Here is a 24,806-nt window from a genome sequence, read left to right on the forward strand (position 1 = left end):
TTCATTCATTGGGACAAAAGACTGGCTACACTAAAAATGTGTTGTTTGTAAATAAGTGCTTGCCAAAAGCATATTGAAATCATCTCTATTTTCTTGTTATTTAAAAACAAAACAAAAACATAAAATTAAAGACAATTATAAAAATAAACAATAACATTTTAAAGGGCAAATATAAGAATTCTAAACAAGTCATAAAAGCATTATCTATCTATAATGCCATAAACAGTTACATTTCATTCTATGTGTCAGTATTTATTCAGTTTATATTCAGTATATATATATAAATATATATACATAGATACACATAAGTAGATGTATGATATACTGTAATTTTTGTATTTGCTAACAAATCATTTTTTCTTAAATTATAAATTTAAAACAAATACAAAGTGTGCAACACTTATGAAACAAGAATAAAGTAGAATTTTGCCTTCATGCACTGTATAGTATGTTGCGATAAAGTTGACTTTAGAATACAATCTTTAGTAATACATGTTAATCTAAACAACATGATTTACTTAAAATCACTTCTATATAACACCCAAAGAATGGGTTCAAAACATTCCCAAGGGAGTTGGTAAAACCATATATTACTATGAAAGGGTTAAAAACAAAACAGGTTGAAAATGTTCATGTAGTGTTTAAGAACTCTGGGTTTTGGAGTCAGAGCTGGGTTATAATCTAAACACTCTCCTTGGAAGAGTGATGCAAACTCTCTGAGCTTTCGTTTTCTTCATCTGTAAAACTGGGATGATACAATATCATAGAGCTGTTTTAACGGTTAAACCCGATTATGTATGTAAAAGTACAGAACCTGTCATAAGGTAAGCCCTCAATAAATGTTAGTTACCCTCCCCACTCCCCCGGGGTAAGAAAAAGGTGGGTAAAGAGGAAGAATTCACCTGTGGCCATACAATTTACTTCTTTAAGAAAAAATCTAGAGGATACCAGACATCCTTGCTACACACATACACCACTATGTCATCCAGCGGCACAGAATCTGCCCAAGAACTACACTCTTATCTTTCGTCCAATCACATCATTCTGCACTCTCTTGCCCCTGTTCCCAACCCTAGTTTCCCAAGCCACTTTCCCAATCACTCATTCCTCTCTGCCCCGCCCAGAAGTCGTGGCTATCCCCCCTCTTTCTTGTTCTAACTTTCGCGCCCCACTAGTTCTTCGCCAATCGGAGAAGTAATTGCCTCTTCCCTCCCCGCCTCTTACTGACGTTACGAGAAGGAAGATTTCTGATTGGTTTTTCTGGAGCAAGAGCGTGCCAATAACAGACAGACTTTTTTGGTGCGGAGGGGCAGCTAGTATTTTCGCTGGTGATTGGCTGGGGTGGCCAAGACGGGAAAATGGCTGCCAGCTCTTCTGTAGTCCCGGTGGTAGTGTCGGCTGCTGTGGTCCCCGCCCTGTCATCGAGCGGCGATTTCTCAAATTTGCGGGAAATTAAAAAGCAGCTGCTACTTATCGCGGGCCTTACCCGGGAGCGGGGCCTACTGCACAGTAGCAAATGGTAAGATGTCGGAGTCCGAGGGGACCGGGCTTGGATCATCGGCCTTGGGAGTCTTTAGCTGATTCAGTTTGTGTGGGTGTTCCAGGTCTGCGGAGTTGGCCTTCTCCCTCCCGGCGTTGCCTCTGTCCGAGCTGCAGCCGCCGCCGCCTATTACAGAGGTAAGCACGTCTTCACATTGAGTGCTCCCCATCATCAGAAGGGATACTGAGCGCTCTGTCACCGGAAGGGAGCATACTGCTTAGCAGGGATGTTTGTAGGGGAAATGCAAGCATTCAAAGAGCTGGGTGTTTTAAGCGATTTTATCTGTATGTTTTTGCTGAGTTTTGAAAGACTTAGTGGTGCTCTTACTTAAGCTGGAGAGATTAGTAAACAATCCTTGCTTAAGATTTCAGCCTTTAAGGTTTTCTAGCTCAACCTAGACAGTATTCATAACGGGGAGAAGCGTCAAAGGTTTTTATTGGGTTGGCCAAAAAGTTCCTTCGGTTTTAAAATAAAAATACAAATCACGCATTTTCACCAAGAAGTTTATTGAACAACGTATTCACTGTTTCACTACCTCCTCACATTTTTCAGGCAACTTCATAATTCCATCTTACCAAAAGTTTTTATCTTTTTTTTTTTTTTGCGGTTCGCGGGCCTCTCACTGCTGTGGCCTCTCCCGTTGCGGAGCACAGGCTCCGGACGCGCAGGCTTAGCGGCCATGGCCCACGGGCCCAGTCGCTCCGCGGCATGTGGGATCTTCCCGGACCGGGACACGAACCCGTGTCTCCTGCATTGGCAGGCGGACTCTCAACCATTGCGCCACCAGGGAAGCCCCGAAAACTTTTTATCTTTTTGAGCAAAGAACTGTTCCAGGTGCCTTTTACAGTCTTCCAGGGAATTGAAATTTTTTCCATTAAGAGAATTTTGTAAAGACCTAAATAAATGGAAATCCAAAGGTGCAATGTCTGGTGAATACAGCAGTTGAATCAGAACTTCCCAGACAAGCTGTAACAGTTTTTGCCTGGTCATCAAAGAAACACGCAGTCGTGCGTTATCCTGATGGGAGATTATGCGTATTCTGTTGACTAGTTCTGGAGGCTTTTCATCAAGTGCTGTTTCAGTTGGTCTAATTGGGAGCAGTACTCGTTGGAATTAATTGTTTGGTTTTCTGGAAAGGAGCTCATAATAAAGGACGCCTTTCCAATTGCACCATATACACAACATCACCTTCTTTGGATGAAAACCGGCCTTTGGTGTGGTTGATGGTGGTTCATTTCGCTTGCTTCACGATCTCTTCTGTTCCACATTATTGTACAGTATCTATACACTTTTCATTGCCCGTCACAATTGTTTTAAAAACGGAACGTTTTCATTGCATTTAAGAGAGAAAAACACATGCGGAAAAACGGTCAAGAAGGTTTTTTTCCGCTTAACTTACGTGTAACCCAAACATCAAAGCAATTCATATAACCAGGTTGGTGCAAATGATTTTCAACTCTTGATTTGGATATTTTGAGTATATCAGCTATCTCCTGCATGGTATAACGTTGCTTGTTCTCAATTAACGTCTCAATTTGATTGCTATCAACTTCAACTGGTCTACCCAACCATGCAGCCTCATCCAGTGAGAAATCTCCTGCACGAAACTTTGCAGACCACTTTTGACACGTTCGATCAGTCGCAGCACCGTCTCCATACACTGCACAAATCTTTTTTTGCGTTTCAGTTGCATTTTTACCTTTCTTGAAATAATAAAGCATAATATGCGGAAAATGTTGCTTTTTTCCTTCTATCTTCAATATTAAAATGGCTACACAGAAGTTCACCAGTTTTGATAAGTTTTAAAATAAGTTAACCCTGAGGGCTTCCCTGGTGGTGCAGTGGTTGAGAGTCTGCCTGCCAATGCAGGAGACACGGGTTCGAGCCCTGGTCTGGGAGGATCCCACATGCCGCTGGGCAACTAGGCCCGTGAGCCACAACTACTGAGCCTGCGGGTCTGGAGCCTGTGTTCCGCAACAAGAGAGGCCGCGTTAGTGAGAGGCCCACGCACCGCGATGAAGTGTGGTCCCTGCTTGCTGCATTTAGAGAAAGCCCTCGCACAGAAACGAAGACCCGGGCTTCCCTGGTGGCGCAGTGTTTGAGAGTTTGCCTGCGGATGTAGGGGACACGGGTTCGTGCCCTGGTCTGGGAAGATCCCACATGCCGTGGAGCGGCTGGGCCCATGAGCCATGGCCGCTGAGCCTGCGCGTCCGGAGCCTGTGCTCCACAATGGGAGAGGCCACAACAGTGAGAGGCCCATGTACCGCAAAAAAAAAAAAAAAAAAAAAAAAAAAAAGAAACGAAGACCCAACACAGCCAAAAATAAATAATAAATAAATATTAAAAAAAAAAACCCTGATGTGACAGCTGTCACAATACACTAACAAAATTGTTTCAAATGAAGTTAAAAACAACTAAGCACTACTAGAGTCATCTAATGGAAAAAAACCGAATGAACTTTTTGGCCAGCCCAATACAACAGCACGAAACTGATTTTGGATCCAGACAGCTCTGGGTTCAAATCTCAGCCATACTAGTGACTTTTGGCAACTTAATTAACCTCCTGAGCCACAGTTTTCCCTATCTGTGGATAATAGTATTTACTTTGTGGGGATATTGAGACAATTAAATGAGATAGGAATACATTTTATGTATGATCTATAGTATATATGTTTGCATAGTCTGTGTCATCTGAAAGATCTTTATCATAATCCATTTTATTTTTCCTGAAGATGCCATTTCTTGATTACCACCCCCACCAACCACACACACACACACACACACACACACACACACACACACACACACACTTAAAAACAAGGAATGTTCCTTAATCCAAAAGACACAGTGCAGGTGAGAGGCAGGAGAAGAAATAAGTAAATGGTGAGTGTACGTGAAAAAGGCCACCACAATCCTAAGCTGAATGGCCATATTTAGGACATTTTCATCCAATGAAGAAAATATTGAACATAATTTTGGTTCCAGTTTTGTGCTGGTAATATTTGGACATGAAGGATGAGGAGAATGAAATTACTAAAGTTTTAATCAACTTATCCTTAGAATTTGGGGGGATTGTATGTTTTTACCTCAAATGTGCATCATTTCATTTTTTTTTTTTACATAGAGAATTATAGCTGTGTTTTTTTGGTTTTTACAATACTAACATGCAAAACTTTGTTGAAATACAAAAAGTATAAGTAATTCCACAGCATGTTGCATTTATGTGGAAATTTAAAAGTCTGCCGAAGGAAAGGCATGTCATATATTAATGCTAGACATTTTTCATGACTTTCTCACTTTTTCCTCATATCAAATCCGTATTACTGGCTCCATTTTACAGATGAAGAAGTGAATACTCAGAGAAGCTAAGTAAGTTCCCTACTAATGTCTTGAAACCAGGAAATCAAGGAGTCAGAATTTAAATCCAAGTCCCTAACACTAAAGCACATGCAATTTCCCACAACATTTGCAGAAACAATAAAAGTTTCTGAGTGCATTGGTTTAGTTTTTTAAATTTTAATGTTTTCCCCAAGCTTTTATTTTGAAAAAATGTTCTGTGACCTTACTTCATAAACTAATAAATAAGTATTAGGTTTTTGGGAGGAGGAAAATAATTATCTTTTCTTACATCTTGAAATTAATGAATATTCTTGGATTTGAACTTTTGTTATCCTGTTCCTAACCACTTACATTAACTTGTCTCTCTTTTAGGAGGATGCTCAGGATATGGATGCTTACACCCTGGCCAAGGCCTACTTTGACGTTAAAGAGTATGATCGGGCAGCACATTTCCTGCATGGCTGCAATAGCAAGAAAGCCTATTTCCTGTACATGTATTCTAGATATCTGGTGAGGGCCATTTTAAGATGTCATTCTGCTGTCAGTGAAGTATCCATATTTAGAATCCCAGTAGCAAAAGTTTAATCTTCAAATAGTTTAGCAAAAGTCTACTTGGTGAATGTACTTTATAAATACTTAGCAATAATAAAGAAGACATCGTAAGTAAAGTAAAAAAAATGATGGTACGAAAGAAAATATAAAAATATTGGTAATATTCATTATTGACAAAGGTATGGGGCAGTAGACACTCTGTTTCAGGAGTAAAAGTAGTTTGGCGTTGGTTTGGTTGGCGTGCCTGTGGGTGAGATTTGGCACCCAGAGCCACTGGGGCCTCAGCCCACCACCCACTTCTTGGTATGGGGAGATGAAACCCACGCCCCGACATGAGTGGGCCGCTGCTCTGGGCAGATTATGTCAATTTGAAATACTATGCCCAAACAATTCTTCCTTAAGAAACTTAACTTGTCCAATAGAAATACTTCAGTGTGTGCACAAGGATATATATATGTACAGGGCTGTTCATTGAAGGGTTTTTTGTAATAGACAAAAAAATTAAAAACCTAAATAACCATTAGTCAAGAAATTCATTGTTAATTTTTGCCTGAAGTATTCTTTATTATAATGTTGCAAAATGATGATTTTCTACTCCAGCACTCTCTTGAGTAGTAAATTCTAAGCAAGAGCCTGTCTTCCCCTTCTCCACTTATTTATGTATTTATCTAGTATCAGTATGGACTCAAGAATTCCTATATTTTTAATTGTTTATAATTCATTATTTCACTTTATCATTTTGATACTCAGATTATTCCAGATTTGGCCAGTGGGAGCCCCCGAATAGTTGTTTAAAATTAGTGACCAATAGTAGATGTCATTTTGGTTGGACTTTTTGGTCGAATCAGGCTGCTACAGGTTTCAGAATAAGCGGAAAAAAAGACCTATTTATTGATTTTCTCTTACAGTCTGGAGAAAAGAAGAAGGATGATGAAACAGTTGATAGCCTAGGTATGAATTTCTTTCTCTTACCTTTTGGACTAAAACAGAGGTTGCAAACTCTATAATGCCTATAGGAGCCAGGCAGGTAATATAAACATGGGAAGTGGACGGAGGAGGAGTTTGCAAATTGGAGAGCACAACTGGCTGGTTGTCACCCAACTCCCTCTGAGGGTTGCCCTGTGGGAATGTGGGCCTGGTGTTGTCAGGGGCTTTCTTCTGCTGGCCCTAACCTGTTCCCTGCAACCTGAACCTAGAAATTTAGATTTTTAGTTGAGGCTTCTGATTTTTCAGCATTGATAATTAATTCAGATTTTTAAAAACCTGTGTGGGCCTAACAAAATATGACTGCAGACCACTTATAAGTTGCAGTTTCTATAATAAAGTAAGTGGACTGTGTAAGATGTCATTGGAGGGGGCTTCCCTGGTGGTGCAGTGATTGGGAGTCCGCTTGCCAGTGCAGGGGACATGGGTTCGTGCCCTGGTCCGGGAAGATCCCACATGCCGCGAAGCGGCTAGGCCCGTTAGCCATGGCCACTGAGGCTGCGCGTCTGGAGCCTGTGCTCCGCAATGTGAGAGGCCACAACAGTGAGAGGCCCGTGTACCGCAAAAAAAAAAAAAAAAAAAAAAGATGTCATTGGCCACTTGTGAGTGTTTGCTGGAAGTTCCAGGTGTAACTTTGGTTGATGCCAAAGGGAATATCTAGGTCTATGAAATGAAAAACAGCAGTCTACCCTTAGATCAGAAACTCTGTTTCTTTCCTAGGCCCACTGGAGAAAGGTCAAGTGAAAAATGAGGCTCTCAGAGAATTGAGAGTGGAGCTCAGCAAAAAACACCAGGCTCGGGAACTTGATGGATTTGGCCTTTATCTGTAAGTGTTATAGTAATTTGGAACTTATGTGAGATATTCTTCTGAGTAGAGGGGAGATGTTGTTAACTTCTGTGATCATTCCCTTCTTTCCTAGGTATGGTGTGGTGCTTCGAAAGCTGGACTTGGTGAAAGAGGCCATTGATGTGTTTGTGGAGGCTACTCATGTTTTGCCTTTGCATTGGGGAGCCTGGCTAGAGCTCTGTAACTTGATTACAGACAAGGAGATGGTAAATTGAGATGAGCTGTGTGAAAAATCTTCTGCTTCAAGTCTTATGTAATTCTTTAATAATGGGGTAGGGGGAGAAAGTTTTGCTAAACCTTTCATTATAGCTACCTCTTTGCTCCTTCTCTAGTCTCTTTCACTGTTGGGATTTAGGTCTTTATTTGAAAGACTGATGTCTAGATCTTGTTTGGTAGTTGCATTTGCATTCAGTTGACTTAGAGTATCTTTTCATATTCATGTTTTCACATTCAAGTTTTACTGTAACTTGTTTTATAGACTAAATGTTATTATAGTTTCTTTCTTAATTCCAAAGATGCTATAGGAACGATTTCTCTGATATCAAGAATTGAGTTAAAAACATTTTTAATGTTTCTTCTGAGCTGTCATAGGTCTCTGTTGAGATTTAGAGATTTGTTAATTAATGAAATAATGTATATGAAATTGCTTTATAAACTGCATTGTTTTATTAGTCATTGTTAGAGAACATTGTCTACAAAGTTTATTTTGCTGTTATTCAATAGTTAATAGAAGCAACAACACACTTCCTTTTGTTGGCTCTAAAGGACCAAGGGCTGGTTGATTTTCCCCAGTAGTGATACACGCTACTACATTTGTGTCTGAAATCTCAATCTTGGTTTACTTGTATTTACCTATCTCTAACTGCCTACTAGACTTTCATTGAAAGTTTGTTTTATCTCTGAACTCAGAATATGCAAAACCAAATTTCTCATCTTGCCTACCAAATTCTCTTTCCTCCTCCCAACTTGATGGACTCTCAGTTGTATCTCTGTTTCTCAGGATGCACCCAGTCTTGACTCCTCAGAGTCATATTTTGTCTCTTCCCTTTCTCTTATTTCCCTTTATCTAGTCGGTCGCCAGACATTGCCATGGTTACCTTCTTGTCTGCATCTCTTTCTCTTGGTTTCCTTTGTTGTCTTGGTTATCATCTCAAATTTGGATTACTTAAAAGTAATAAATACTTTCTATCTTAGCTTTCCCATTTTTATACTCCCATTTCCAAGCCATCTGGCATACTGTTTCCAAACTTATTCTTAAAGTACCCATGTCATCATGTCATTCTCCTGTCAAAAATTGCAGTGGTTTCCTGTTGCATCCCATTTCCTGTTGCAGCATAGGACCCACCCTATCAGTTCAGTCTTATTTTTCCACTTCTTCCCAACTCATAGCCTCCCCTCAAACTGAGCTAGTTGCCTCATTCTATTTACCCACACTCATTATGACTGTTTTTCCTCTATTTTTGTTGTCCTTACCTAGAATGTTGTCTTTTTTCTCTTCCTCTCCCTTTTTCTATTCAGTTTCTACCCATCCTCCAAGGCTCGCCTCAAATCCTGTCGTTTCTTTGAAGCTGTCCCCAGCTAGACCATTCCTCCCTATTCCTTCCTATTGTGCTTTGAGTCCTGTTCACTTAATTGAACTGCCCTGTGTTCATTATTAGGTACTCTAATAAAATTTTGGTGATAAATTCTTTTAGACAATATAGTTCCTTGATGTTCATTTGGGAGAGAGGTCAAAGTATATTAAGTGTGTTCCTCTCTCTCCTGCTGCCAGCTGAAGTTCCTGTCTTTGCCAGACACCTGGATGAAAGAGTTTTTTCTGGCTCATATATACACAGAGTTGCAGTTGATAGAGGAGGCCCTGCAAAAGTATCAGAATCTCATTGATGTGGGCTTCTCTAAGAGCTCATATATTGTTTCCCAAATTGCAGTTGCCTATCACAATATCAGAGGTGAGTGAATAAGGACAACGAAATACCATCAAACCCTGAAGGTAGTGCTGTGTTGTTTTCTGAATTCTCTGTCTTCTTTCTGCAGATATCGACAAAGCCCTCTCTATTTTTAATGAACTAAGGAAACAAGACCCTTACAGGATTGAAAATATGGACACATTCTCCAACCTTCTTTATGTCAGAGTGAGCTCCTTCCTTTGCTTGGACTTAAGCTCTTTTGTGCTTTGATCTCCTGGGTTGGATTGTCACCTAGTAGCATTAGCTACAAGAAAAATTATGTAGGGGTTCCTTTTTCATGCTTAGATCGTCTTTCTTTTCTTTCAGAGCATGAAATCTGAGTTGAGTTATCTGGCTCACAACCTTTGTGAGATTGATAAATATCGTGTAGAAACATGCTGTGTAATTGGTAAGAGTCACCACCTTTTTTCATCTTTATTGTGAGTAATCCAAATGTAAAAATAACAATAATATAAAAGTGTCAAAAGAAAAAAAGGGAATTCCCTGGCGGTCCAGTGGTTAGGACTCCGTGCATCCACTGCAGGGGACATGGGTTCGATGCCTGGTCGGGGAACTGGGATCCTGCATTCCTGCATGCCTCACAGCACAGCCAAAAAAAATAAGTGTCAAAGGTAACAAAATTCGGACTTCCCTGGTGGCGCAGTGGTTAAGAATCCGCCTGCCAATGCAGGGGACAGGGGTTCGAGCCCTGGTCCAGGAAGATCCCACATGCCGCGGAGCAACTGGGCCCTTGCTCCATAACTACTGAGCCTGTGCTCTAGAGCCCATGTGCCACAACTACTGAGCCTGTGTGCCACAACTACTGAGCCCACGTGCCTAGAGCCCGTGCTCCACAACAGAGAAGCCACTGTTATGAGGAGCCCACGCACCACAACAAAGAGTAGCCCCCACTCACCACAACTAGAGAAATGCCGTGCGCAGCAACGAAGACCCAACGCAGCCAAAAATAAATAAAATAAATTTATTTAAAAAAAAAAAGGTAACAAAATTATATACAATAGAATGTGAAGGATCACTGTAATCCCACCCCCAATATTGGTGGATATGACTCCAGAATATTTTTCTGTGTGAGTACTAAAAATGGTGTATGTGTGTGTGTATGGTTTGCTTGCAAAAACTGTATCACTATACACACTGCTTTGTAATGTCCTTTTTTTTTTTTTAACATCTTTATTGGGGTATAATTGCTTTACAATGGTGTGTTAGTTTCTGCTTTATAACAAAGTGAATCAGCTATACATATACATATGTTCCCATATGTCTTCCCTCTTGCGTCTCCCTACCTCCCACTCTCCCCATCCCACCTCTCCAGGCTGTCACAAAGCCCTGAGCTAATATCCCTGTGCCTTGCGGCTGCTTCCCCCTAGCTATCTACCTTACTACGTTTGTTAGTGTGTATATGTCCATGACTCTCTCTCGCCCTGTCAAAACTCACCCTTCCCCCTCCCCATATCCTCAAGTCCGTTCTCCAGTAGGTCTGCGTCTCTATTCCTGTCTTACCCCTAGGTTCTTCATGACATTTTTTTCCCTTAAATTCCATATATATGTGTTAGCATACGGTATTTGTCTTTTTCTTTCTGACTTACTTCACTCTGTATGACAGACTCTAGGTCTATCCATCTCATTACAAATAGCTCAATTTCATTTCTTTTTAAGGCTGAGTAATATTCCATTGTGTATATGTGCCACATGTAATGTCCTTTTTTTTAACCTAACAATATATCTTTTCCATCTTTCCATGCTAGTACATGTAGAGTTGTATTGTATTATTTTTGATGGCTATTTAGTATTTTATTATATAGATGTGCCATTATTTTTATTTAATCATTTTCTGTTGTATAAGTTGTGGCTAGTGTTTGTTAACATAAAAATTGCTTCAGGAAACATCTTTGTATGTATATATTTATTTTTGCATGTTTATGCAACTATTTCTGTATAATTAGTTCCTTGAAAGGCTGGATCAAAAACGTGTGTATTTTTTATATATATATGTGGGTTTTTTATTTTAGTAAATTAATTTTATCTATTTTATTTTTGGCTGCGTTGAGTCTTTGTTGCTGCACGCGGGCTTTCTCTAGTTGTGGTGAGCGGGGGCTACTCTTCGTTGTGGTGCGTGGGCTTCCCATTGTGGTGGCTTCTCTTGTTGCAGAGCACAGGCTCTAGGCACGTGGGCTTCAGTAGTTGTGGCGCACAGGCTTAGTTGCTCGGCGGATGTGGGATCTTCCTGGACCAGGGCTCGAACCCGTGTCCCATTCATTGGCAGGCGGATTCTTAACCACTGCGCCACCAGGGAAGTCCCTGTATTTTTAAATTATTATTTTATTTGTTTATTATTATTATTATTTTTTGCGGTATGCGGGCCTCTCACTGTTGTGGCCTCTCCCGTTGCAGAGCACAGGCTCCGGATGCGTAGGCTCAGCGGCCATGGCCCACGGGCCCAGCCGCTCTGCGGCATGTGGGATCCTCCCGGACTGGGGCACGAACCCGTGTCCCCTGCATTGGCAGGCGGATTCTTAACCACTGCGCCACCAAGGAAGCCCCTATTTATTTATTTTTTAGCTGTGTCGGGTCTTAGTGCGACAAGCGGGGTCTTTGTTGAGGCATGCAGGATCTTCTTTTGTGGCGTGGGCTCTTTGTTGTGGCACACGGGCTTCTCTCTAGTTGTGGTGCGTGGGCTCCAGAGTGCGTGGGCTCTGTAGTTGTGGCGTGCGGGCTCCAGAGCACGTGGACTCTAGTTTGCAGCATGCAGGCTCAGTAGTTGTGGCGCACAGCCTAGTTGCCCCATGTCATGTGGGATCTTAGTTCCCTGACCAGGGATCGAACCCACATCCCCTGCATTGGAAGGTAGATTCTTTACCACTGGACCACCAGGGAGGTCCCAAAGCCTGTGTATTTTAAACGTACTAATATTACTAAAATGTTTGTAAGAATTTCCAATCCTATGAAAAGAGATGGGAGTGTATCTTTTTCTGTATCAGGGTGTCTCACTCTTGGCTCTATTGACATTTTTGGCTGATAATTTCTTTTGTGGGGGTCTGTCCTATACATTGCAGGGTGTTAGAAATATACCCAGCTCTACCCACTAGATGTCAGTAACCTCCTTCCCCCAGTTGTGCAGATAAAGCCAAATAACCTCTTGGGGTCAGAATCATCTTTGGTTGAGAACCATGGCCCTATGTACTTGGCCACACTACTGTGACCTGATAATCAGTTGACATAAATAGATGAATGGCCACTCTTGGATAAAAGTAAGCTTGGTTGGTTGTGATTGAAAGCCTAAGTTTCCTGGAGATGAAAGACCCTGTTCCTGGGTCTTTGGTGACACTGCATTGAGAACATACATTTGTATGTTAGGATGTTGTTAGTAAACTGATAGAATTTCAATTCAGTCATTCAATAAATATTTCCAGCCCTTTAGGAAGTTGTAGTATAGTATGGGAAATAAATATTAAAAAAAGAAAAATCCGGGCTTCCCTGGTGGCGCAGTGGTTGAGAGTCCGCCTGCCGATGCGGGGGACGCGGGTTCATGCCCCGGTCTGGGAAGATCCCACATGCCGTGGAGCGGCTGGGCCCGTGAGCCATGGCCGCGGAGCCTGTGCTCCGCAACGGGAGAGGCCACAGCAGTGAGAGGCCGCGTACCAAAAAAAAAAAAAAAAAAAGAAAAATCCTATGGGAACATAGGTAAGAGGAACAAATAATCTTTTCAATATCAGAGCATTGTGAATGAAGTATAACGTCTGTTAAAGTGAGGATGGAACTCCAGTTTATTCAGAAAACATCTTTTGAACATCTTCTGAGTGCCAGATATGGTGGTTTGTGTTGCAGTACCTACCCCATTACCTACTGAGGAAGACCAGTAAGAAACAACTGTAATATAGTGGGTTGAGGATTATGATTGAAGTAAACATAGGATGCTAAGAGAGTACATAGGAAAGGTAGCTAATCCAGTCTAGTTAGGGAAGGCTTCTTGAGAAGGTGATACCTGAAGGATGGGCAGGAGTGAAAGAGTTCACTAAAGGAGGAAATGGATTGACTTGGGAAGGGTATTGCAGTGCAGAGGCATTGAAGTGTGAAACAGACAGTGATCCTGAAATAGTTTAGTGTCCTGAAGCATGGTGTGGGAGGAGGGAATGTATGAACGGGGCCAGATCTTGAAGAGCCTTTTGTGCCTTACTAAAAGTTTGGATTTTATTCTTAAGGCAGGAGAAGTCTTCTGAAGGATTTTAAACCAGAGAATGATAAATGTTTTTAGATTTTCATTTTCAAATGATAACTGGAGACAGTGTGCTGGGAGGATTAGAAAAAGGGCAAGACCAACAAGGAGGCTTTTGCAATAATCCAGTCTAGAGATGATGAGAGCCCAAGCTGAGGTATTGGCAGGAGGAATGAAGAGAAGCGATTAGATTTAGAAGATATTTAGGAAGTAGAACTTAGAGGAATTGGTGAATGGGTAACCAGATTGATAACAGTGTCCTTCACCTGAAGAAAGGAAATAGAGGTAGGGGAGATAATGAACTGTTCCTTTTTTAGCATACTAACTTAAAGCCAGTTAAAATCAAAGGATATGGGCTTCCCTGGTGGTGCAGTGGTTGAGAGTCCACCTGGCGATACAGGGGACACGGGTTCGTGCCCCGGTCCAGGAAAATCCCACATGCCGCGGGGTGGCTGGGCCCGTGAGCCATGGCCGCTGAGCCTGCGCATCCGGAGCCTGTGCTCCGCAACAGGAGAGGCCACGGCAGTGAGAGGCCCACGTACCGCAAAAAAAACCAAGCAGAACAAAATCAAAGGATACGTACATACGAAGAGTAATGCTTTAGGAGTTTCTGTTTTTTTTATTTTATGTATTTATTTATTTTTTGGCCATGCCTTGTGGCTTGCAGGATCTTATTTCCCAGACCAGGGTTTGAACCCGGGCCCTCGGCAGTGAGAGTGCGGAGTCCTAACCACTGGACTGCCAGGGAATTCCCATCTGGTTTTTTAAATAATCGTTTGATTGGTAAACTTCTTAATGAACTGTTTTTTCTTCAGTGTATCTGTAATGCCTAGCGAAGTTCCTGACTTATGGTCAATAAATGTTTGTTGAATTCAGCCCACCTATCTTAAAAATCAAGAAAAAGGAACATTAGATATGACAAAAAATATATTTCAGCTTTCACAAAGGAGAAAGAAGGGTGGAGAGAGAAGAGAAGAAACTGAAGACCTGAAAGAGAATGAAACCACTTAAGAATAGAGTGATGGCAAGAATCTCCTACTTGTTTAGTCCTTGCTTCTGCAGTTATGTCTTGATGTGAATTGAATGCTTCCTCTGCATCTTTTCTGGAGTCCCAGTCTCTTTACACACACACACACACACACACACACACACACACACAAATACGTATATGTATGTGTATTTATATATGTATATATTACAGTATAGCATGGTTAAGATTTGGACTCTGGAACAAAACTGCCCAAGTTTAAATCTTGGTTTTGTTACTAACTAGCTGTGTGACATTGGATTTAACTTCTGTGCACTATACTTTCCTCATCCATAAAGGGATAATAACAGTAGAACATTCTCCCATGTATTCATTGTGAGGAGTAAGTAAATTAACATATAAAAAGCACTTATAACAATGTAAGTTGCCCAGCACATTGTAATCATTCAGTACATTTTAGCTGTTCCAACTGGTCAGAAAATCTCATCTACTTAATCTTTGCCCAGAACTTGCCTGTTCTGACTTCCTTAACACCTCCTTTGTCATCCTGACTCCTTTAGCAGCTAAAGCTTATACCCTTGCTACCACTACTTCACTTCTCCTGTTCTATTACAGAAGTTAACCTTTGGACAATCTGCCTAGAGTTTGCTTATTCCTCTGTCTCTGGGTCTGAGTCAGTGGCAGAAGCAAAGGTATCCATTTATAGGACATAAAACCCTCCATCTTGCTTTTTTCCCAGGTGAATGTGAACTTGAATGATCTTAAGTGATACAGACAATTGTTATAAATAATTTCTCCTGAAGCAAACTGACAGCTGAATCTAGACAAATTAAAAGCAAAGACAAACGCATATATAGAAATCTTATTACTTGTTTTTTACCAAAGTGGAATTGTATTATTTCTCTGCAATTTGCTCTCTCCGTTTGACAGTATATCATTATCTCTGTAAATTAGTATATATACATTTAAATCCATCTTTTTATCTAAATTGCACATGCAATTTATACATAAAGGAGATTTTTTTAAAGTGCAGGGTTTTTTTCCCTCACTGCACCTTTCCTCCTTTAACATACTTGTGTTAGCATGTCCCATACCACATGAAACATACACATATGCAGGGTTTAATGGGCTGTTTGCTTACAAAAATAGGATTATATTACACACATTTCTCTGTATTTTACTTTTCTCACTCAACAATATCTCATGAAAAATCCCTCAGAGTCTTGGTATATCTCAAATTGTTTTTTCTTCTTTTTTATTTTTATTTATTTATTTATTTAAATGAATTTATTCATTTATTTAATTTTTGGCTGCACTGGGTCTTTCCTGCTGCACGCGGGTTTTCTCTAGTTGTGGCGAGCGGGGGCTACTCTGTTGTGGTGCGCTCACTTCTCTTGTTGTGGAGCATGGGCTCTAGGCACGCAGGCTCAGTAGTTGTGGCTTATGGGCTTAGTTGCTCCATGACATGTGGGATCTTCCCGGACCAGGGCTCGAACCCGTGTCCCCTGCATTGGCAGGCGGATTCTTAACCACTGCGCCACCAGGGAAGCCCTCTTCTTTTTTTAAAAATTGAGGTATAGTTGATTTATAGTATTAGTTTCAGGTGTACAACATAGTGATTCAAGTTTTTTATAGATTATACTCCGTTTAAAGTTCTATAAAATATTGGCTATATTCCCTGTGCTGTACAGTATTTCCTTGTAGCTTATTTATTTTACACGTAGTAGTTTGTACGTCTTAATCCCCTATGCCTATTTTGCCCTCTCCACTTCCCTCTCCCGATAGGTAACCACTAGTTTGTTCTCTTTATCTGTGAGTCTGTTTCTGTTCTGTTATATTCATTCATTTGTTTTATTTTTTAGATTCCATGTATAAGTGATAATAGATAGTTTGTCTTTATCAAATTGACATTTCACTAAGCATAATACCTTCCAGATCCATCCATGTTGTTGCAAATGGCAAATTTTCATTCTTTTTAATGGCTGAGTAGTAGTCCATTATGTATGTATACCACATCTTCTTTATCCATTCCTCTGTTGATGGACACTTAGGTTGCTTCCATATCTTGGCTATTGTAAATAATGCTGCTGTGAACATTGGGGTACATGTATCCTTTCAAATTTGTGTTTTTGTTTTCCTTGAATATATACCCAGAAGTGGAATTGCTAGATCATATCGTAGTTCTATTTTCAGGTTTTTGAGGAACCTCCATACTGTTCTCCCTAGTGGCTGCACCAATTAACATTCTTACCAACAGTGTACAAATGTTCCCTTCTCTCCACATCCTCACTAACATTTGTTATTTGTGGTCTTTTTGATGATAGCCATTCTGACAGTTGTGAGGTGATATCTCATTGTGGTTTTGATTTGCTTTCCTTTTTTAAAAAAAAAAAAAATTATTTATTTATTTTTGGCTGCGTAGGGTCCTTGTTTCTGCACGTGGGCTTTCTTTTAGTTGGGGGCTACTCTTCGTTGTGGTGTGTGGGCTTCTTATTGCGGTGGCTTCTCTTGTTGCGGAGCACAGGCTCTAGGCACGCAGGCTTCAGTAATTGTGGCGCATGGTCTCAGTAGTTGTGGCTTATGGACTCTAGAGTGCAGGGTCAATAGTTGTGGCACACGGGCTTAGTTGCTCTGCGGCATGTGGGATCTTCCTGGACCAAGGCTCAAACCCGTGTCCCCTGCATTGGCAGGCGGATTCTTAACCACTGCGCCACCAGGGAAGCCCCATGATTTGCTTTTCTGATGATTAATGATATTGAGCATCTTTTCATGTGCCTATTGGCCATCTGTACGTCTTCTTTGGAAAAATGTCTATCAAGTCTTCTGACCATTTCTTGACTGGGTTGTTTGTTTTTTTGATATTAAGTTGTATGAACTGTTTATATATTTTGGATATCATTTGCAAATATTTTCTCCCATTCAGTAAGTTGTCTTTTTGTTTTGTTTTAATTAATTAATTTATTTTTGGCTGCATTGGGTTTTTGTTGCTGTGCACAGGCTTTTCTAGTTGTGACAAGCAGGGGCTACTCTTTGTTGTGGTTCACAGGCTTCTCATTGTGGTGGCTTCTCTTGTTGTGGAGCATGGGCTCTAGGCGCGCAGGCTTCAGTACTTGGGCTCGTGGGCTCTAGAGCACGGACTCAGTTGTTGTGGTGCATGGGCTTAGTTGCTCCACGGCATGTAGGATCAAACCCATGTCCCCTGCATTGGCGGGCGGATTCTTAACCACTGTGCCACCAGGGAAGTCCCTGTCTTTTCGTTTTGTTGATTGTTTTGTTTGCTGTGCAAAAGCTTTTCAGTCTAATTAGGTCACATTTGTTTATTTTTGCTTTTGTTTCCTTTGCCTTAGGTGATGGATCCAAAAAAGTATTGCTATGATTCCTGTCAAAGAGTGTTTTGCCTCTGTTTTCTCCTAGGAGTTTTAATGGTTTCTGTTCTTACATTTAGATCTTTAATCCATTTTGAGTTTATTTTTTTATATGGTATGAGAAAGTGTTCTAATTTCATTCTTTTACATGTAGCTGTCTAGTTTTCCCAGCATCACTTATTGGAGATGGTCTTTTCCCCATTGTATATTCTTGCCTCCTTTGTCATGCTTAATTGACCATAAGTGTGTGAGTTTCTGGACCAGTACCATACTGTTTTGATCACTGTAGCTTAGTAGTATAGTCTGAAGTCAGGGAATGTGATGCTTCCTGTTTTGTTCTTCTTTCTCAAGATTGTTTTGGCTGTTCAAGGTCTTTTGTGTTCCCATACAAATTTTGGGATTATTTGTTCTGGTTCTGTGAAAAATCCCATTGGTATTTTTTTAAAAAATATTTATTTATTTATTTGGCTGCGCTGGGTCTTAGTTGCAGCACACGGAATATTCATTGCTGCATGTGGCGTCTTTGTTGCAGCATGCAGGATCTTTAGTTGTGGCATGTGGGATCTTTAGTTGTGGCATGTGGGATCTTGTTCCCTGACCAGGGATTAAATCCGGGCCCCCTGCATTGGGAGCCCAGAGTCTTAACCACTGTACCACCAGAGAAGTTCCACCGTTGGTATTTTGTTAGGGATTGCATTGAATCTGTAGATTGTCTTGGGTAGTATGGTCATTTTAATAATATTAATGGTTCAAATCCATAAACAAAGTATATCTTTCTGTTTGTGTCTTAATTTTCTTTCATCAGTGTATTATAGTTTTCTGAGTACAAGTCTTTTAACTCCTTAACTAGATTTACTCCTAGGTATTTTATTTTTTTGGATGTGATTGTAAATGGGATTGTTTCATTAATTTCTCTTTCTGGTAGTTTGTCATTAGTGTATAGAAATGCAACAGATTTCTGTATTAATTTTGTAGTGTGCAACTTTACTGAATTCATTGATGAGCTCTAGTAATTTTTTGGTGACATCTTTAGGATTTTCTATGTATAGAATCATGTCATCTGTAAACAGTGGCAGTTTTACTTCTTTCTTTCTAATTTGGATTCCTTTTATTTCTTTTTCTTATCTGATTTCTGTGGCTAAGACTTCGAGTACTACATTGAAAAAAGTCACAAAAGTGGGCATCCTTGATTTTTTTCCTGATCTTAGAGGAAAAGTTTTTAGCTTTTCACCTTTGAGTATGATGTGAGTTGAGTAGATGTTATCATATATGGCCTTTATTATGTTGATGTTCCCTCTATACCTACTTTGTGGAGAGTTTTTATCATAAATGCATGTTGAATTTTGTCAAAAGCTTTTTCTGTATCAAGATGATCATATAATTTTTATTCTTCATTTTGTTAGTGTGGTGTATCACATTGATTGATTTGCAGATATTGAACCATCCTTGCATCCCTGGGATAAATCCCACTTGATCATTATGTATGATCCTTTTAATGTATTGTTGGATTCAGTTTGCTAATACTTTATTGAGGATCTTTTCATCTATGTTCATTAGTGATATTGGCCTGTAATTTTCTTTTTTTGTGGTATCTTTGGTTTTGGTGTCAGGGTGATGCTGGCTTTGTAGAATGAGTTTGGAAACATTTCTTCCTCTGCAATTTTTTGGAATAATTTGGAAAAGATAAGTGTTAGCTCTTATCTAAATGTTTGGTAAAATTCACCTGTGAAGCCATCTGGTTCTGGACTTTTTTTGTTGGATGTTGTTTTATTACTGATTCAATTTCATTACTGGTAATTGGTCTGTTCATATTTTCTACTTATTCCTGATTTAATCTTGGGAGCTTATACATTTCTAGGAATATGTCCATTTCTTCTAGGTTGTCCATTTTATTGGTATATATTAAAAATAGCTTTATTGAGGGATAATTTACATAACATAAAATTTACTTATTTTAAGTTTACAGTTCACTGAGTTTTTGCTAATTTATACAGTTGTGTAACCATAATCATAATCCAGTTTAGAACACTCCATCATCCCAAAAAGTTCCCTTGGGTCTATTTGCAGTCAGCCCTACTCCCAGTCCCCAGCAGATCTGCCTTCTCTCTGTATAGTTTTGCATTTTCTGGAAATTTCATATAAGTGGAATCTTGGAATATTTAGTCTTATTGTCTAGCTTTTTTCACTGAGCTCTTTTTCGAGGTTTGTCCATGTTGCAACATATGTCAGTAGTTCTTCTCTTTTTACTGCTGAAAAGTATTTCGTTGTCTGGATATATACTACATTTCGTTTATCCATTTACTAGTTAGTATAAGAAAGATGGCCTTTATTCCCTTTCTTCAAAGAAAATTTTTTATAGAATCTTAAAATCTTTCATATATTCTTTTTAAGACCAATTATAATAGAACTTCCTTGATTCTTGTGGAAGAGGGGAGTTCAGAGTGCTACCTTTTTAATCCTTTAGGTACCTCCTTAGAAACCTAGGAAGATAGTTGGAAAACCACCAATCTAAAGCATACTCTAGGAATTTCCTACCCTTTATTAAGGAAATATATGTATAAATGCTATATTGAGAGGAAATAAAATGAAGAAAATCTTTGTGGTGTTAGGAAACATTTTTTTTTTAAAAAAACCAGAATGTGTGATAGATAAAATATATTTTCCAAGGGAATGATGATGTTGCCCATATGTAGAATTTGGCTTTTCTGCAAGGACTTTGGGGGAATGGGTTATGGTTCATGCCTACTCTGTGGAATGCTGCCTATTTTAGTGACTTATTTTTGCCTTTCTAGTTATTTATATATTTTGTTTGTTTGTCTTTCAATTAGGCAATTATTATAGTTTGCGTTCTCAGCATGAGAAAGCAGCCTTGTATTTCCAGAGGGCACTGAAATTGAATCCTCGGTATCTTGGTGCCTGGACGCTGATGGGACATGAGTACATGGAAATGAAGAACACATCTGCTGCTATTCAGGCTTATAGGTGAGCATTTAGTTGGAGGGAGAGATGGAGCAGATTGTTGTGATTTTAGGAGTCTCTATTGAGCCTGCAAGTCGCTAACTTTGATTCTGCTCTCTTACCAGTCTCTCTTCCATTTCTTAGGCATGCTATTGAGGTCAATAAGCGGGACTACAGAGCCTGGTATGGCCTTGGGCAGACCTATGAAATCCTTAAGATGCCATTTTATTGCCTTTATTATTATAGACGGGCCCACCAGCTTCGGTAAGTCGGGCCACTTGATGATGTGTTTGTTGTGGGAAGGACTGACACTCTTCTTTCTCTTTTGATAGATATTGAAGAATCACAGTGAATGGTTTTGACTCTTAGAGACCTAAATTTAAACATGCCATATGTTGTTTAGTCATTTTTATGTAGTGTATTCTACTAACGTGTTAATAGTATAATTGTGAACACAAAATAATATAATTACATGAAGTATTGGATTAAAGCCCATTCCCTTCATAGCTTTGAAATAGTGGTGGTGGTTCCTCAAGGGAGGACTTCAGTTTTTGCTTGGATTTCCTATTTCTCTTCCCTCTCAGGCCCAATGATTCTCGTATGCTGGTTGCTTTAGGAGAATGTTATGAGAAACTCAATCAACTAGTGGAAGCCAAAAAGGTATCTGAAATTGGGTCCTGAAGAGTTTGTGTGGAAATCTGCTGTTTGGATGAGGGGTTGAGCTATCTGTGCTTAATTTTCCTTCATGTAGATCTATCTACATAGGGAAGTCTGAATATTTATAGGCACATAGGGTGTATAAAGCAAAGTGGGGCTGACATCATTAGTGGGAATGTTAGTATGTAGCCTGGACCTATCAGATCTGGTAAAAATGCTTTGTATTCTTCAAGTCTGAACTTCTGGGAGGCTTGCAGGACCTGAGTCTCTATGTGATTAGTCATGGCACATGGGGCAGTGGTTGAAGTGACCAGTTTATTTATTTTTTTGACAGTGCTATTGGAGAGCTTATGCCGTGGGAGATGTGGAAAAGATGGCTCTGGTGAAACTGGCAAAGTGAGTGAAAGAGTGACACGCTAGTGATATTTCTGTTGGCTTCTCTGGTGAGGTGGGTCCTGCACATTCTAGAGCTTCCCATCCATCATCTACATGAATGAGGGGGTGTAGCACAGTGTATGATTACTGGTCTGGAAATTTAGCCATCTTGACTCAAGAGAATGCTACTTCTCTTTGAAGAGGAATTGTTTTCCTATTTGGAAAATTCAAGAATGAATTGAAAGAAATGAAATTTTTATGTCAGAGCAGTCTAGGAAAACTACTTTAGGTACTAATCTCCTCCTGATAAGGCCCAGGAAAATAAGGAATAACTCAGAAATGATAAGGAAAGAGGTTCTTAAATGCAATTTCATTCCTGCCTGTTCTTTTCTGGATTCTTACAAAAAATCTGAATTGCTTGGTATCTTTTTTAATCTCACTCAGGGTATTACCAGGGAATTTTTGCAATGGTATATTATCCAGCTTAAGTGTTTACTAACTTTCCCTCCATCACCAGTAGCAGAGTAATGATTCTAAGCTTTGATGAAGTAACCACCACCTCTGGGCACTAATACTATTCTGGGTCCCACTGTGTCATTTATGTCAAAATTTGTACTTGTCTATGTATTATCATTTTTTTATCTTAACTGTGTGCTTTTACTTTTTATCACTAGCTTGCTTTGAGATATGATTTATACTTAAAGACCAATTTCTTTTGTAGGCTTCATGAACAGTTGACTGAGTCAGAACAGGCAGCCCAATGTTACATCAAATATATCCAAGATATCTATTCGTGTGGGGTATGTGTCATGAGCATGAGAATTGGGTTGCTGATCTTATTCTTGTCACCTCAGTCATTCTTGATTTCCTTATCTAGGAAATAGTGGAACACTTGGAGGAGAGCACTGCTTTCCGCTATCTGGCCCAGTATTATTTTAAGTGCAAGCTGTGGGATGAAGCTTCAGCTTGTGCCCAAAAGTGCTGTGCATTCAATGATGTGAGTATCAGTTCTTTAGTAAAAGGTTTGGATTTTAGGTTCTAGCACATGACTTTACTATGATCTGGGGGTGGAAAGTGGAAGGTGATTAAGAGGGTGAGTGGTTTGCATTCAATCTGTAGATTGCTTTGGGTAGTATAGTCATTTTCACAATATTGATTCTTCCAATCCAAGAACATGGTCTATTTCTCCATCTGTTTAAGTCATCTTTGATTTCTTTCCTCAGTGTTTAATAGTTTTCTGAGTACAGGTCTTTCACCTCCTTAGGCAGGTTTATTCCTAGGTATTTTATTCTTTTTGTGTGATGGCAAATGGGGTTGTTTCCTTAATTTCTCTGATTTTTCATTGTTGGTGTATTGGAACGCCAGAGATTTCTGTGCATTAATTTTGTATCCTGCAACCTTACCAAATTAATTGATTAGTTCTAGTAGTTTTCTGGGGGCATCTTTAGGATTTTCTATGTATAGTATCACGTCATCTGCAAACAGTGACAGTTTTACTTCTCTTCCAATTTGTATTCCTTTTATTTCTTTTTCTTCTCTGATTGCCATGGCTCAAGAGGGAGGGGATATGGGGACATATGTATGCATATGGCTGACTCACTTTGGTGTGCAATAGAAACTAACACAGTATTGTGAAACAATTATACTCCAATAAAGATTAAAAAAAAAATAAAACAGGGTGACTGGAAAGGCTACCTTGTTCTGTGGAACTTGGTATGTCAGTATTTTAGAAACTGTTTTTGAGAAAAGCCTTGGACATATTTTGACACATTTGCCTGACTTTGTTTCAGACCCGGGAAGAAGGTAAGGCCTTGCTCCGGCAAATCCTACAGCTTCGGAACCAAGGCGAGACTCCCTCCACCGAGATGCCTGCTCCCTTTTTCCTCCCTGCTTCACTGTCTGCTAACAACACTCCCACACGCAGAGTTTCTCCACTCAACCTGTCTTCAGTCACACCATAGTTGGCTACTTTCAAGCCAGCGCATTGCCAGACCCATATTAAGCCTTACCTCCATGTAAAGAACAGCCACGTCTATTCTTCCAAGGACCTTAGTTCTTTTTGTTTGTACACATGGAAACAGCTCCTTGGGGAGTTTATAGAATCACCTGCACAGTAGACTGACAGAAGAATCCTGGCAGGAACAGATACTGTCTTTGCCAGTTTGAAGCACTTCTATCTCCCTTCTGTTCAGAGTGGCTATAGATCTTGGCCTTTTTCCCCAGACCTTTTTGCCCCCCCAAAACATCCCTTTAACAGCACTTTAGCACAGGCAAGGCTACAGGGACAAAGTTTAAATGCTGCTGGGAGTGGGAGATTTCTTTAGAGAGGCAAGGAAGAAAGAAGGGAGAATAGCTTGCAACTCTACCCTCTGCTGATAGTAGGGCACTGGATACCCTAGGAAGGTCAGGGCACTGGATAGACATGACTCATCATTCTTTGATTTGCTGAGCATGACTATTCTGATATCAGAGATTAGGTTTAAATGGGGTGAAGGTATACTTTTGTTCTTCTGCCGTTTTCTTTTTTTTTTTTTTTTGGCGGGACGCAGGCCTCTCACTGTTGTGGCCTCTCCTGTTGTGGAGCACAGGCTCCGTGGCCATGGCTCACGGGCCCAGCCGCTCTGCGGCATGCGGGATCTTCCCGGACCGGGGCACGAATCCGTGTCCCCTGCATCGACAGGCGGACTCTCAACCACTGCGCCACCAGGGAAGCCCTGGCATTTTGGTTTTGAGGCGTCTCTTAGAAGCTTTCAAATTGGAAGTAACTTACTAGAGTTGAACAAAAGAAGGGGCAAAAGGACTCTCACTGAGTGTGGAACTGCTGATGGCTCCTACTAAGGGGAAAAGATGTCTATAGAGTTAGCTATACACCTACTAAAGCAGAGCAAGGAGGCAGGGTTACAGAGTTTCATGGACATTTGGGTGTGATAACTTCTGTGATTATACAGATAAAAATAAACTCTTAGAGTCGGTCTGTTTTAATAAATATTTTGCCATAATTGTCTCCCCCCCACATGCCCC

The 24,806-nt window shown here is 40.2% G+C and overlaps 1 protein-coding gene and 1 non-coding gene across 2 annotated transcripts; both read left to right on the top strand.

The window, feature by feature from the left end:
• The first annotated feature begins 1,344 nt into the window (after nucleotides 1-1,344).
• CDC23 (cell division cycle 23) lies at nucleotides 1,345-24,771 on the top strand. The gene is made up of 16 exons (XM_032628387.1): nucleotides 1,345-1,519; nucleotides 1,605-1,677; nucleotides 5,252-5,389; nucleotides 6,340-6,382; nucleotides 7,136-7,241; nucleotides 7,336-7,468; nucleotides 9,034-9,211; nucleotides 9,297-9,394; nucleotides 9,536-9,617; nucleotides 20,624-20,777; nucleotides 20,898-21,017; nucleotides 21,338-21,413; nucleotides 21,745-21,806; nucleotides 22,507-22,585; nucleotides 22,663-22,782; nucleotides 23,576-24,771. Exons 1-16 carry the CDS (start codon nucleotides 1,359-1,361, stop codon nucleotides 23,744-23,746), a joined length of 1,794 nt encoding a protein of 597 aa, XP_032484278.1. The 5' UTR covers nucleotides 1,345-1,358; the 3' UTR covers nucleotides 23,747-24,771.
• On the top strand, nucleotides 5,646-5,767 carry LOC116752438. The gene has a single exon (XR_004349507.1). It is a non-coding gene; the product is annotated as a small nucleolar RNA ACA64 (small nucleolar RNA).
• Nucleotides 24,772-24,806: the final 35 nt, after the last annotated feature.

This window comes from Phocoena sinus, chromosome 3 (genome assembly GCF_008692025.1).
Source record: "Phocoena sinus isolate mPhoSin1 chromosome 3, mPhoSin1.pri, whole genome shotgun sequence".
Taxonomy (NCBI): Eukaryota; Metazoa; Chordata; class Mammalia; order Artiodactyla; family Phocoenidae; genus Phocoena; species Phocoena sinus.

What these genes read in the sequence shown, in the direction of transcription:
- CDC23 (XM_032628387.1), top strand. Translation starts at nt 1,359, where the DNA reads ATGGCTGCCAGCTCTTCTGTAGTCCCGGTGGTAGTGTCGGCTGCTGTG. An exon ending in CTACTGCACAGTAGCAAATG is followed by an intron (nt 1,520 to 1,604) that starts GTAAGATGTCGG and finishes TGGGTGTTCCAG; the next exon opens with GTCTGCGGAGTTGGCCTTCT. An exon ending in TGAAACAGTTGATAGCCTAG is followed by an intron (nt 6,383 to 7,135) that starts GTATGAATTTCT and finishes TTTCTTTCCTAG; the next exon opens with GCCCACTGGAGAAAGGTCAA.